The 15,653-nt window shown below is 46.5% G+C and overlaps 1 protein-coding gene across 1 annotated transcript in view; it reads left to right on the top strand.

The window, feature by feature from the left end:
* The window catches only part of LOC139375445 (ninein (GSK3B interacting protein)), a 99,416-nt gene that overhangs the window by 43,746 nt on the left and 40,017 nt on the right, over nt 1-15,653 (top strand). The window contains exons 5-12 of the mRNA XM_071117235.1: nt 8,680-8,725; nt 9,633-9,808; nt 10,125-10,271; nt 10,675-10,833; nt 11,412-11,548; nt 12,409-12,549; nt 14,341-14,515; nt 15,157-15,267. Of these exons, the coding sequence (XP_070973336.1) occupies nt 8,680-8,725; nt 9,633-9,808; nt 10,125-10,271; nt 10,675-10,833; nt 11,412-11,548; nt 12,409-12,549; nt 14,341-14,515; nt 15,157-15,267 (1,092 nt within the window). The remainder of the gene's footprint in view (nt 1-8,679; nt 8,726-9,632; nt 9,809-10,124; nt 10,272-10,674; nt 10,834-11,411; nt 11,549-12,408; nt 12,550-14,340; nt 14,516-15,156; nt 15,268-15,653) is intronic.

The following is a 15,653-nucleotide window of genomic DNA, read 5'->3' on the forward strand; positions in this document are numbered from 1 at the left end:
CAGAGAACTTAAGATGATCAACCTCGGCCCACTTCTACACTGTACTTCAACAGAAATAGCACCTCTTGTTTTGTCATTGCTGACACTTGTAGGTCAACACCTGTCTACGGTAACTGGACATTCGTTGGTCTTTGTTGTTGTACAGATTGATTCAGCTATGCAGCTAGCGACTGGAACAAGTTACAAAAACAAACCACTCCAACTGGACAGTTTTTATCTCCATCACTTCGTTCAAAGACTCAATCATGGACACTCTTACTGACAGTTGTGGCTGCTTTGTGTGATGTATTGTCGTCTCTACCTTCTTGCCCGTTGTGTTGTTGTCTGGGACCAAGAATGTTTGTACCATGTTTTGTTCTGCTACCATGTTGTGTTGCTACCATGTTGTCGTCATGCTGTATTGCTACCATGTTGTTGTCATGTTGTGTTGCTACCATGTTGTTGTCATGTTGTGTTGCTACCATGTTGTTGTCATGTTGTGTTGCTACCATGTTGTGTTGCTATCATGTTGTTGTTGTGTTGCTACCATGTTGTTGTCATGTTGTGTTGCTACCATGTTGTGTTGCTATCATGTTGTGTTGCTACCGTGTTGTTGTCATGTTGTGTTGCTACCATGTTGTGTTATACTGTGTTGCTACCATGTTGTTGTCATGTTGTGTTGCTACCATGCTGTTGTTGTGTTGCTACCATGTTGTTGTCATGTTGTGTTGCTACCATGTTGTTGTCATGTTATGTTGCTACCATGCTGTGTTATACTGTGTTGCTACCATGTTGTTGTCATGTTGTGTTGCTACCATGCTGTGTTGTCATGTGTTGCTGCCTTGCTATGTTGTTGTGTTAGGTATCTCTTTATGTAGTGTTGTGGTGTCTCTCTTTATGTAGTGTTGTGGTGTCTCTCTTCATGTAGTGTTGTGGTGTCTCTCTTCATGTAGTGTTGTAGTGTCTCTCTTCATGTAGTGTTGTGGTGTCTCTCTTGTCGTGATGTTTTGTCCTATATTTTTATTTTTAATCCCAGGCCACGCCCCCACAGGAGGCCTTTTGTCTTCTGGTAGGCCGTCATTGTAACATAAGAATTTGTTCGTAACTGACTTGCCTAGTTAAAACAAAGTTAAATAAAAAGACATGATTGACTCTTAATATAATACTGTATGTACACTGATTAGGAACCAGGGTACTTTGAACCTTGCTCTGTGTGTGTGTGTGTGTGTGTGTGTGTGTGTGTGTGTGTGTGTGTGTGTGTGTGTGTGTGTGTGTGTGTGTGTGTGTGTGTGTGTGTGTGTGTGTGTGTGTGTGTGTGTGTGTGTGTGTGTGTGTGTGTGTGCGTGCGCGTGCGTGTGTGTGTGTGCTCACTATGCTGCCAGTGTTGTGGTGGTCAAGACAACGACAGTGTTTTATCCCCCTCCACATCTTCATGTTGAGACAGGCCAGGGATTTCAGCTGACAAAGAATTAAGGGGTGGGGAGGAGGAGACGACGAGAGGGAGAGAGAGTCATGGAGGAGAGTAGAGAGGGATAGAGAGAATCATGGATGAGGAGTAGAGAGAGTCATGGGAGATGGGAGGGAGAGAGAGACATGGAGGAGAGTAGAGAGGGAGAGAGAGAATCATGGATGAGGAGTAGAGAGAGTTATGGGAGAGGAGAGGGAGAGAGACATGGAGGAGGAGGAGGAGGAGAGACTGAGATGGGGAGAGATTCATGAGAGAGGAGAGAGAGAGAGTCATGGGAGAGGAGAGGGAGAGAGAGACATGGAGGAGGAGAGACTGAGATGGGAGAGAGAGACATGGAGGAGGAGAGACTGAGATGGGGGAGAGAGTCATGGGAGAGGAGAGAGAGAGAGAGTCATGGGAGAGGAGAGAGAGACATGGAGGTGGAGGAGGAGAGAGAGAGACATGGAGGAGGAGAGAGAGAGAGACATGGAGGAGGAGAGAGAGAGAGACATGGAGGAGGAGAGACTGAGATGGAGGAGGAGAGAGTCAAGGGACTCTCCTCTTTTTTTAAATGTATTTTTAATTTCACCTTTATTTAACCAAGTAGGCTAGTTGAGAACACCTTTATTTAACCAGGTAGGCTAGTTGAGAACACCTTTATTTAACCAGGTAGGCCAGTTGAGAACACCTTTATTTAACCAGGTAGGCTAGTTGAGAACACCTTTATTTCACCAGGTAGGCTAGTTGAGAACACCTTTATTTAACCAGGTAGGCTAGTTGAGAACACCTTTATTTAACCAGGTAGGCTAGTTGAGAACACCTTCATTTAACCAGGTAGGCTAGTTGAGAACACCTTTATTTAACCAGGTAGGCTAGTTGAGAACACCTTTATTTAACCAGGTAGGCTAGTTGAGAACACCTTTATTTAACCAGGTAGGCTAGTTGAGAACACCTTTATTTAACCAGGTAGGCTAGTTGAGAACACCTTTATTTAACCAGGTAGGCCAGTTGAGAACAAGTTCTCATTTACAATTGCGACCTGGCCAAGATAAAGCACAGCAGTTCGACACATACAACAACACAGAGTTACACATGTGGAACGACATTTATTGGATATTTCAAACTTTTTTAACAAATCAAAAACTGAAAAATTGGGCGTGCAAAATTATTCAGCCCCTTTACTTTCAGTGCAGCAAACTCTCTCCAGAAGTTCAGTGAGGATCTCTGAATGATCCAATGTTGACCTAAATGACTAATGATGATAAATACAATCCACCTGTGTGTAATCAAGTCTCCGTATAAATGCACCTGCACTGTGATAGTCTCAGAGGTCTGTCAAAAGCGCAGAGAGCATCATGAAGAACAAGGAACACACCAGGCAGGTCCGAGATACTGTTGTGAAGAAGTTTAAAGCCGGATTTGGATACAAAAAGATTTCCCAAGCTTTAAACATCCCAAGGAGCACTGTGCAAGCGATAATATTGAAATGGAAGGCGTATCAGACCACTGCAAATCTACCAAGACCTGGCCGTCCCTCTAAACTTTCAGCTCATACAAGGAGAAGACTGATCAGAGATGCAGCCAAGAGGCCCATGATCACTCTGGATGAACTGCAGAGATCTACAGCTGAGGTGGGAGACTCTGTCCATAGGACAACAATCAGTCGTATATTGCACAAATCTGGCCTTTATGGAAGAGTGGCAAGAAGAAAGCCATTTCTTAAAGATATCCATAAAAAGTGTCGTTTAAAGTTTGCCACAAGCCACCTGGGAGACACACCAAACATGTGGAAGAAGGTGCTCTGGTCAGATGAAACCAAAATTGAACTTTTTGGCAACAATGCAAAACGTTATGTTTGGCGTAAAAGCAACACAGCTCATCACACTGAACACACCATCCCCATTGTCAAACATGGTGGTGGCAGCATCATGGTTTGGGCCTGCTTTTCTTCAGCAGGGACAGGGAAGATGGTTAAAATTGATGGGAAGATGCATGGAGCCAAATACAGGACCATTCTGGAAGAAAACCTGATGGAGTCTGCAAAAGACCTGAGACTGGGACGGAGATTTGTCTTCCAACAAGACAATGATCCAAAACATAAAGCAAAATCTACAATGGAATGGTTCAAAAATAAACATATCCAGGTGTTAGAATGGCCAAGTCAAAGTCCAGACCTGAATCCAATCGAGAATCTGTGGAAAGAACTGAAAACTGCTGTTCACAAATGCTCTCCATCCAACCTCACTGAGCTCGAGCTGTTTTGCAAGGAGGAATGGGAAAAAATGTCAGTCTCTCGATGTGCAAAACTGATAGAGACATACCCCAAGCGACTTACAGCTGTAATCGCAGCAAAAGGTGGCGCTACAAAGTATTAACTTAAGGGGGCTGAATAATTTTGCACGCCCAATTATTCAGTTTTTGATTTGTTAAAAAAGTTTGAAATATCCAATAAATGTCGTTCCACTTCATGATTGTGTCCCACTTGTTGTTGATTCTTCACAAAAAAATACAGTTTTATATCTTTATGTTTGAAGCCTGAAATGTGGCAAAAGGTCAGTGGGGGGCCGAATACTTTCGCAAGGCACTGTAGATGAGCTATGTACAGGTGCAGTAATCTGTGAGCTGCTCTGACAGCTGGTGCTTAAAGCTAGTGAGGAAGATAAGAGTCTCCAGCTTCAGTGATTTTTGTCATTCGTTCCAGTCATTGGCAGCAGCTCTCCGATAACTCTCTCCATGGTTGTCAACAATACCACCTACAATGTCTCTCACAAGAAGAAAAGTATTTTCCTAGATTAGGAAGCCATATTAAATCTAGCCTGGGACATGCTTTTGGCCATCAATCAATCAAATGTATTTATAAAGCCCTTCTTACATCAGCTGATATATCAAAGTGCTGTACAGAAACCCAGCCTAAAACCCCCAACAGCAAGCAATGCAGGTGTAGAAGCACGGTGGCTAGGAAAAACTCCCTAGAAAGGCAGGAACCTAGGAAGAAACCTAGAGAGGAACCAGGCTATGAGGGGTGGCCAGTCCTCTTCTGGCTGTGCCGGGTGGAGATTATAACAGAACATGGCCAAGATGTTCAAATGTTCATAAATGACCAGCATGGTCAAATAATAATAATCACAGTAGTTGTCGAGGGTAAAGCACGTCAGCACCTCAGGAGTAAATGTCAGTTGGCTTTTCATAGCCGATCATTGAGAGTATCTCTACCGCTGCTGCTGTCTCTAGAGAGTTGGAAACAGCAGGTCTGGGACAGGTAGCACGTCCGGTGAACAGGTCAGGGTTCCATAGCCGCAGGCAGAACAGTTGAAACTGGAGCATCAGCACGACCAGGTGGACTGGGGACAACAAAGAGTCATCAGGCCAGGTAGTCCTGAGGCATGGTCCTTGGACTCAGGTCTTCCAAGAGAGAGAGAGAGATAGAGAGAGAGAAAAACAGAGAGAGAATAGAAGAGATAGTATTAGAGAGAGCATACTTAAATTCACACAGGACCCCGGATATGACAGGAGAAATACTCCAGATATAACAGACTGACCCTAGCCCCCCGACACATAAACTACTGCAGCATAAATACTGGAGGCTGAGACAGGAGGGGTCAGGAGACACTGTGGCCCCATCTGACAGGGCCAAACAGGAAGGATATAACCCCACCCACTTTGCCAAAGCACAGCCCCCACACCACTAGAGGGATATCTTCAACCACTAACTTACTATCCTGAGACAAATCCGAGTATAGCCCACGAAGATCTCCCCCACGGCACAACCCAAGGGTGGAGCGCCAACCCCGGACAGAAAGATCACGTCAGTGACTCAACCCACAATGATGAACCTGTAAGGTTAAATCCCCCTGTTATAAGACATGGTTAGAATATGTGCTGCTGTAACCCTGGTCAGCTGCTTGATCTTCTAGTTTCGGATAATCTACCTGGTCCCAGATCTGTTTGTGTTGTTTTGCCAGTGGCTCGTGACAATAACTGTAGGAGTTGGTTAGAAGGCGCAAGCTGATCTGGGACCAGGGGGTTAGGGATGATCTTATCTCTTGGTGGCAGGTGCTGGTTTAAGCTGCTCGATGGCAAGGTTGATCTTGATCGAACACTAGATATACAGCCGTATGTGGACAGCCCTTCAAACTAGTGGGTTCGGCTATTTCAGACCAACCCGTTGCTGACAGGTGTTTAAAATCGAGCACATGGCCATGCGATCTCCATAGACAAACATTGTCAGTAGAATGGCCTTACTGAAGAGCTCAGTGAATTTCAACGTGGCACTTTACCCAACAAGTCAGTTTCGTCAAATTTCTGCCCTGCTAGAGCTGCCTGCACCTGGCAGTCCGATGGACGAATCTGGGTTTGGCGGATGTCAGGAGAACGCTACCTGCCCCCAATGCATTGTGCCAACTGTAAAGTTTGGTGGAGGAGGAATAATGGTCTGGGTCTGTGCTTCATGGTTCGGGCCCCTTAGTTCCAGAGAAGGGAAATCTTAACACTACAGCATAAAATGACATTCTAGATGATTCTGTGCTTCCAACTTTGTGGCAACAGTTTGGGGAAGGCCCTTTCCTGTTTCAGCATGAAAATGCTCCCGTGCACAAAGCGAGGTCCATACAGAAATGGTTTGTCAAGATTGGTGTGGAAGAACTTGACTGGCCTGGACAGAGTCCTGACCTCAAGTCAAATCGGACACCTTTGGGATGAATTGGAACACCGACTGCAAGCCAGGCCTTATCCCCCAACATCAGTACCGACCTCACTAAGAGAGAGAGCAGGAGATTATTATTGTCATACTGCTCCCTGTAGGTTAGTATTATCATACTGCTCTCTGTAGCTGGAGGTTAGTATTATCATACTGCTCTCTGTAGCTGTAGGTTAGTATTGTCATACTGCTCTCTGGAGGTTAGTATTATCATACAGCTCTCTGGAGGTTAGTATTATCATACTGCTCTCTGTAGCTGGAGGTTAGTATTATCATACTGCTCTCTGGAGGTTAGTATTATCATACAGCTCTCTGGAGGTTAGTATTATCATACTGCTCTCTGGAGGTTAGTATTATCATACTGCTCTCTGGAGGTTAGTATTATCATACTGCTCTCTGGAGGTTAGTATTATCATACTGCTCTCTGGAGGTTAGTATTATCATACTGCTCTCTGGAGGTTAGTATTATCATACTGCTCTCTGGAGGTTAGTATTATCATACTGCTCTCTGGAGGTTAGTATTATCATACTGCTCTCTGGAGGTTAGTATTATCATACTGCTCTCTGGAGGTTAGTATTATCATACTGCTCTCTGTAGGTTAGTATTATCATACTGCTCTCTGGAGGTTAGTATTATCATACTGCTCTCTGGAGGTTAGTATTATCATACTGCTCTCTGTAGCTGGAGGTTAGTATTATCATACTGCTCTCTGTAGGGTAGTATTATCATACTGCTCTCTGTAGCTGGAGGTTAGTATTACCATACAGCTCTCTGGAGGTTAGTATTATCATACTGCTCTCTGGAGGTTAGTATTATCATACTGCTCTATGTAGCTGGAGGTTAGTATTATCATACTGCTCTCTGGAGGTTAGTATTATCATACTGCTCTCTGTAGCTGGAGGTTAGTATTTTGTTTTGTGTCATTATTTCACCTTTCTCCACCCGTGTCAAACATTGTGAGACACTGACGAGGAACACAGCGTGCCGGGATACTGACTAATCTGGGATTGTTTCTCCACAGGACTGCAGGCAGCCTAGTGGTTAAGAGCGTTGGCCCGGTAACCGAAAGGTTTGAATCCTTAGCCGACTAGATGATAAAAATCTGTCTGTGCCCTTGAACAAGGCACTCAACCCTAATTGCTTCTGTAAGTCGCTCCGGATAAGAGAGTCTGCTAAAATGACTGTAATGTCAATGTAGTGGGACCCAATCCCCTACATAGTGCACTACTTTTCATCCTACATAGTGCACTATCTTTCATCCTACATAGTGCACTACTTTTCATCCTACATAGTGCACTACTTTTCATCCTACATAGTGCACTACTTTTCATCCTACATAGTGCACTAGTTTTCATCCTACATAGTGCACTACTTTTCATCCTACATAGTGCACTACCTTTCATCCTACATAGTGCACTACTTTTCATCCTACATAGTGCACTACTTTTCATTCTACATAGTGCACTACTTTTCATCCTACATAGTGCACTACTTTTCATCCTACATAGTGCACTACTTTTCATCCTACATAGTGCACTACTTTTCATCCTACATAGTGCACTACTTTTCATCCTACATAGTGCACTACTTTTCATCCTACATAGTGCACTACCTTTCATCCTACATAGTGCACTACCTTTCATCCTACATAGTGCAATACCTTTCATCCTACATAGTGCACTACTTTTCACCAGAGCCCTGGGTGCCATTTGGGATGAACAATGCCCAGCCTCCAGCCTGGTGCACCAGAAGATGGGGAAGGGTCAGGGGGCTCTTCCTGATCTGGGAGGGGCTTTTTTTAGGGGTCTGGCGGAGGAACAATGAGCTTCACCCCTCCCTCACAGATGCCTATATACCCAGTGATAGAATAGAGAGTTGAAGAGAGAGCCATCTGTTCTTCATTCCTTCACTGTGTTTCCCTCCCAGGCAATAGATGTCTTGGACGCCTGATTACTGTCTCTGGGATTGAGCGCGATAGATCACTACACTCCAGTAACCCCCAAAATATGGGAACTTGGGGGGATATTATTCTGCTATTTACCATATTTATTATCACAAACAATTTGACTCTTTTAGTTTGTAAAAAAAAAAGTGACGTTATATTTTTTGTGACGCAGCAGACATACACCTATGATGTAGATTGTGCAAGTCAAAATTTAACGTTTTTTTTTTTTTGTCAATATAGGCTTTCTTGGAGAATTGTCCTTAAAATAGATTAGGAAAAATACTGAATAAAAGAGGGTTTAGAGAGAGAGAGAGAGAGAAAGAGAAACATAGTAAGACAACTGTGAGGGTTTTTAATCAACTTGGGATCGGTCTCTCTCTTTAATTCTCTGTTATGGTTGACCATCTCTAGCTTCACCTTTGACCATCAGAGGGGCCTCTGCCGTTGTCCTATTGGTTGGACACCCTGCCTGCTCCTACCCCCCCCCCCCCTCCACGGAGAGAGAGAGCAGTGTTTTGAAGACTGCTGACTAGCACACGACAAAGTAGGTTGTCTTGTCTGGGTGTTTTAATGCAATGTTTTACTAACGCTGTTGTTACCTCCTTCAACAGCGCTGGAATGCTCATGAAAGCGGAACGGAAGAGTACGAGGCAGAAGGTGAGTGTAAAGATACGATAAAGTTATTGCATTTATTGTAAAGTTACTAAATGTATTGTAAAGTTGTCGCATTTATTGTAAAGTTACTAAATGTATTGTAAAGTTGTCGCATTTATTGTAAAGTTACTGCATATGTTTACAATAAATGCGACAACTTTACAATACATTTAGTAACTTTACAATAAATGCCCCCCTACCCCAGGCCTCCCGACTCCTCCCGACCCCAGGCCTCCCGACTCCTCCCGACCCCAGGCCTCCTGACCCCAGGCCCCCCGACTCCTCCCGACCCCAGGCCTCCTGACCCCAGGCCCCCCTACCCCAGGCCTCCCGACTCCTCCCGACCCCAGGCCTCCCGACCCCAGGCCTCCTGACCCCAGGCCTCCTGACCCCAGGCCTCCCGACCCCAGGCCTCCCGACCCCAGGCCTCCTGACCCCAGGCCCCCTGACCCCAGGCCTCCTGACCCCAGGCCTCCCGCAGTGCTTGAGGCGTCACTACAGACCCAGGTTCGATCCCAGGCTGTAACACAGCCAGCCACGACCGGGAAACCTGACTTCGGTCGCCAGCTAGATGGTGTTTCCTCCGACACATTGGTGCGGCTGCCTTTCCGGGTTAAGCGAGCAGTGTGTCAAGAAGCAGTGCGGCTTGGTTGGGTTGTGTTTCGGAGGACGCATGGCTCTCGACCTTCGCCTCTCCCCAGTCCGTAGGGCAGTTGCGGCGATGAGACAAGACTGTAACTACCATTTGGATATCCTGAAATTAGGGAGAACATAAATAAATAAAAACAAAGTAGAACTGATCCTGATCATAGGAGTGAGATGGAGGACATTCAACGCCTATGCTCAGGAAAGAGTCTCAGGGAGCCAGGGTCTTAAGTCAAGTCTTATCATTGTGTGTGTGTGTGTGTAGGCCAGCTGCACCTGTGGAACCCTGATGAACCCTCTACCCCACGGGGCTCTATCACACCCCTCTCAGACCACCAGGAGGAGAGGTTTCGGGAGGCCTGCGAGGAGCTGGCCATGCCCTGGGATGGATGTGCCAGCCACCATGAGCTACTGGCTCTCTGTGACCACCTGGGCCTGGAGGTGAGGAAAGAGTCTGTAATGGTACCCTTATCTTTATAGTGTGGAATAGGGTGCCATTTTGGATTCAACCAAAGTTCATTTTGGGCTCAGCTGGTCCCAATTTACTCCTCATCCCATCCTCTTGGCCCTAATCCTTCCATGTTTGCCGATCTGCAATTTTTATTTTATTTTACCTTTATTTAACTAGGCAAGTCAGTTAAGAACAAATTCTTATTTTCAATGATGGCCTATTTTGGACATAACCCCAAGTGGAGGTCTGAGAGTCTGAGTAGATGCTGGGAAATGTTTCTGATTGTTGTTTATTTTTTGTCTCCAGGTGACGGAGGATGTCCTCCAGGTTCTAAGTGGTGATGAGGTCATGAGCGTTCAGGCGTTTACTTCCTGGGTTCTGAACCATGCCAAGCCCCCCACCCCGTCTGCCTCCACACCTTACAGACAGCTCAAAAGACTACACTCCTCACAGGTACAGTGAAGCTCACCATTTTAGGTCTAGTTCTCATGTCAAAGCTAGACATCGGTACCACGTTTTAGTGATTTTTTTCCAAACTCCTGATTTACAATTTTTTTTTTAACATGCTGGGAACGGCGTTACAATATTTCCTATTTAGAGTCACTCTTGAATTAACAAATGGATGGATGAAGGATTGAATGAATGTACTAACAAATGAATGAATCAATTATTGAATGAATGTACTAACAAATTAATGAATCAATTATTGAATGAATGTACTAACAAGTGAATGAATGCATGTATTAGACAATTAAAATAGATACTGCCACACACCAATGCAATGACAAGTACACATACAGTATCTTGCTATAGTATCTGGTCATATTTATGAGGTGTTCCCCATCTCTCCTTGCAGCCATTCGATGAGACGGGCCGTAGAACCAGCGCTATGACGAGCACCATCGGGACGCGTCTGTTCTCCACTCTGGACGATGGGACAGGGTCCGCTCCTGCTGAGGACATCCTGGATGTCTGGATGGAGGAGGGCATCGAGAACAGCCCAGAGATTCTACAGGTGATAACATGTTACCTCTCATTCTGGAAGTAGGGAGGTAGAACGGTAGAGAGGGAGGGAGGTAGAAAGAGGGAGGGAGGTAGAGAGAAAGGTAGAGAGAGAGGGAGGGAGGTAGAGAGGGAGGGAGGGAGGTAGAGAGAGAGGGAGGGAGGTAGAGAGGGGGGGTTGAGGTAGAGAGAAAAGTAGAGAGGGGGGAGGGAGGTAGAGAGAGAGAGGGAGGGAGGTAGAGAGAAAGGTAGAGAGAGAGGGATGGAGGTAGAGATGGGGTAGGGAGGTAGAGAGAAAGGTAGGGAGGGAGGTAGAGAGGGAGGTGGGGAGGTAGAGAGAAAGGTAGAGAGAGAGGGAGGGAGGTAGAGAGGGGGGAGGGAGGTAGAGAGAGAGGGAGGGAGGTAGAGAGAGAGGGAGGGAGGTAGAGAAGGGGAGGGAGGGAGGTAGAGAGGGAGGGAGGTACAGAGGGGGAGGGAGGGAGGTAGAGAGGGAGGGAGGGAAGTAGAGAGAAAGGTAGAGAGGGAGGTAGAGAGGGAGGGAGGCTTGAGATGTTGACACTGTGTATGTGTCTGTCTATGTTTGTGTTGTAGGCCTTGGATTTTGACCTGGAAGGTAAAGTGAACCTCAGGGAGCTGACTGTGGCTCTGGAGAACGAGCTCCTCGTCACTAAGAATGGGATCCACCAGGCTGCACTGGCCAGCTTTAAGGCTGAGATCAGATACCTACTGTGAGTATGAGGAGATACCTACTGGCCAGCTTTAAGGCTGAGATTAGATACCTACTGTGAGTATGAGGAGATACCTACTGGCCAGCTTTAAGGCTCAGATCAGATACCTACTGGCCAGCTTTAAGGCTGAGATCAGAAACCTACTGGCCAGTTTTAAGGCTGAGATCAGATACCTACTGGCCAGCTTTAAGGCTGAGATCAGTACCTACTGGCCAGCTTTAAGGCTGAGATCAGATACCTACTGGCCAGCTTTAAGGCTGAGATCAGTACCTACTGGACAGATTTAAGGCTAATATCAGTACCTACTAGCCAGCTTTAAGGCTGAGATCAGTACCTACTGGCCAACTTTAAGGCTGAGATCAAAAACCTACTGGCCAGTTTTAAGGCTGATATCAGTACCTACTGGCCAACTTTAAGGCTGAGATCAGTACCTACTGGACAGATTTAAGGCTAATATCAGTACCTACTAGCCAGTTTTAAGGCTGATATCAGTACCTACTGGCCAACTTTAAGGCTGAGATCAAAAACCTACTGGCCAGCTTTAAGGCTGATATCAGTACCTACTGGCCAACTTTAAGACCAGTAGTGACTGGGTAAGAGGGGAGGTAATAAGTGAGGTAATGGGAGTCCAGGTGTGCCTCACGATACGCGTAATGATTGATGCCAGGTGTGCGTAATGATGGATCCCAGGACCGGTGGTCGGTAAACCGGCAACGCCGAACGCCGGAGGGGCAGGAGCGGTAGTAGAGTGACCGTAACACGCGCTTTCTCTTTTCGTAGCGTTGCTACAGCCTGTCTCGTCTGTGCGTATCATTCATAATATAATCAAATATTTGATTAACCGGCTGATTGTTCTTCAGTGAACGTGTAGATCGGGAGCTCCGAGAGAAAGAGAAGACTCGTTCTGACCTGGACAAAGCAGAGAAGTTAAAAACCCAGCTGGCTTCTGAGGTGGACGAGCATCACTCTGCCATCGAACACATGAATGACCTCAACCTGAGGTAACACACACATCACTCTGCCATCAAACGCATGAAGGACCTCAACCTGAGGTAACACACACACAGCATCACTCTGCCATCGAACACATGAATGACCTCAACCTGAGGTAACACACACACACACACAGCATCACTCTGCCATCGAACATATGAATGACCTCAACCTGAGGTAACACACACACAGCATCACTCTGCCATCGAACATATGAATGACCTCAACCTGAGGTAACACACACACAGCATCACTCTGTCATCGAACGCCTGAATGACCTCAACCTGATGTAACACACACACAGCATCACTCTGCCATCGAACACATGAATGACCTCATCACCTCGTCTTTCCCTCCTTTTTTCCCTTCTATTCCCTCACTTTTCTGCCTGTGACCTTCCCCTTCTATGGGCCTGTGACCTTCCCCTTCTATAGGCCTGTGACCTTCCCCTTCTATGGGCCTGTGACCTTAATCTGCTCTGTGGACATGTGACCTTCCCCTTCTATGGGCCTGTGACCTTCCCCTTCTATGGGCCTGTGACCGCCCTCTGTTCTATAGGCCTGTGACCTTCCTCCGTTCTATAGGCCCGTGACCTTCCTCTGTTCTTTAGGCCTGTGACCTTCCTCTGTTCTATAGGCCTGTGACCTTCCCCTTCTATGGGCCTGTGACCTTCCGCTGTTCTATGGGCCTGTGACCTTCCTCTGTTCTATCGGCCTGTGACGTTCCTCTGTTCTATGGACATGTGACCTTCCCCTTCTATGGGCATGTGACCTTCCCCTTCTATGGGCCTGTGACCTTCCTCTGTTCTATGGGCCTGTGACCTTCCTCTGTTCTATGGGCCTGTGACCTTCCCCTTCTATGGGTCCGTGACCTTCCCCTTCTATGGGCTTGTGACCTTCCCCTTCTATGGGCCTGTGACCTTCCTCTGTTCTATGGGCCTGTGACCTTCCTCTGTTCTATGGGCCTGTGACCTTCCCCCTCTGTGGGCCTGTGACCTTCCCCTTTTATGGGCCTGTGACCTTCCCCTTCTATGAGCATGTGACCTTCCCCTTCTATGGGCCTGTGACCTTCCTCTGTTCTATGGGCCTGTGACCTTCCCCTTCTATGGGCTTGTGACCTTCCCCTTCTATGGGCATGTGACCTTCCCCTTCAATGGGCCTGTGACCTTCCCCTTCTATTGGCCTGTGACCTTCCCCTTCTATGGGCCTGTGACGTTCCTCTGTTCTATGGACATGTGACCTTCCCCTTCTATGGGCATGTGACCTTCCTCTGTTCTATGGGCCTGTGACCTTCCCCTTCTATGGGCCTGTGACCTTCCCCTTCTATGGGCCTGTGACCTTCCTCTGTTCTATGGGCCTGTGACCTTCCCCTTCTTTGGGCCTGTGACCTACCCCTTCTATGGGCCTGTTGCCTTCCCCTTCTATGGGCCTGTGACCTTCCCCTTCTATGGGCATGTGACCTTCCTCTGTTCTATGGGCCTGTGACCTTCCTCTGTTCTATGGGCCTGTGACCTTCCCCTTCTTTGGGCCTGTGACCTTCCCCTTCTATGGGCCTGTGACCTTCCCCTTCTATTGGCCTGTGACCTTCCCCTTCTATGGGCCTGTGACCTTCCCCTTCTATGGGCCTGTGACCTTGTCTCTCCAGTCATTGATGTCTGTAGGATGTTACTTGTAAACTAACAATTGCCTCTGGGAAAAACAGAGGGGATAAATTGCATTTAATCAAATTTAATTGAGTCGGTTGTGTGTGTGTGTGTGCGTGTGCGTGCGTGTGTGCGCATGTGTGTGTGTGTATTGTAGGAAGCTGGAGCAGGAACACAGGGAGAAGCTGGTGTCTGTCCGGTCAGAGCTCATTAAAGAGATGGACCAGATTCAGCAGCAGACTGGTCAGCAGAGAGAGAAACTAGAGGCAGAGATGGAGAAGCTCAGAGACGACGAGACCTTCCTCAGAGACCACCTCTCACTCACTGTCAAGGTAACTAACACAGACCACCTCTCACTCACTGTCAAGGTAACCAACACAGACCACCTTTCACTCACTGTCAATTCCAACCCTACCTCCAACTCTTAACTCCATCTCTAACCTCCATCTCTAACCCCAACCCTAACCTCCAACTCTAAACCCCAACTTTAAACCCTAACCCCAACTTTAAACCCTACCTCCAACTTTAACCTCAAACCCTAAACTCCAACTTTAACCTCCAAACCCAACTCCAACTCTAACCCCCAACCCTACCTCAAACTTTAACCTCCAACTCTAACCCCCAACCCTACCTCCAACTTTAAACCCTACCTCCAACTTTAACCTCCAACTCTAACCCCCAACCCTACCTCCAACTTTAAACCCTAACCCCAACTTTAAACCCTAACCCCAACTCTAACCTCCAACTCTAAACCCCAACTTTAAACCCTAACCCCAACTCTAACCTCAAACCCTAACTTTAACTTTAAACCCCAAACCCAACTTTAACCTCCAACCCTAACTAACCCTAACCTTAACTCCAACTTTAACCTCCAACCCTAACTAACCCTAACCTTAACTCCACCTTTATCCTCCAACACTAACTAACCCTAACCGTAACTCTAAACCCCCAACTCTAACTTTAAAACCCTCAGGAGAGTAGGCGTCTGGAGATGGAGCTGCTGGACAGCACTGAGAAACTGGTAGAGGCAGAAAACCAGGTCAGCAAACTGCAGAGGAACCTGGACAACATCCTGACGGAAAAGGTGAAAGACCATTCTCTTCCACAGTATCAATATATTCACTTTCAGACAAAAACCAAAGTGTAAAAGAACACGTTTTCCAGGCTAGCGTCTTCTGATCAGCAATATGTAATAATCCACATTAATCTCATGTCATATTTAGGTGCTATACTCTGCTGTTCATCAGCAATAATCTGGAGAGATTCAGTACTGGCTAATTGCTATGCAGGTGCTTCTACACCTGCATTGCTTGCTGTTTTCTGGGTTTTTAGTCTGGGTTTCTGTACACCACTTTGAGGTATCAGCGGATGTAAGAAGGGCTATATAAATACATTTGATTTGATATATGAATGAGAATTTATCTGAAGTATAAGTATCTGTCCCTAAGAAACTCCCTTGGTGTTGGTTCT

Source organism: Oncorhynchus clarkii, chromosome 19 (assembly GCF_045791955.1).
Source record: "Oncorhynchus clarkii lewisi isolate Uvic-CL-2024 chromosome 19, UVic_Ocla_1.0, whole genome shotgun sequence".
NCBI lineage: Eukaryota > Metazoa > Chordata > Actinopteri > Salmoniformes > Salmonidae > Oncorhynchus > Oncorhynchus clarkii.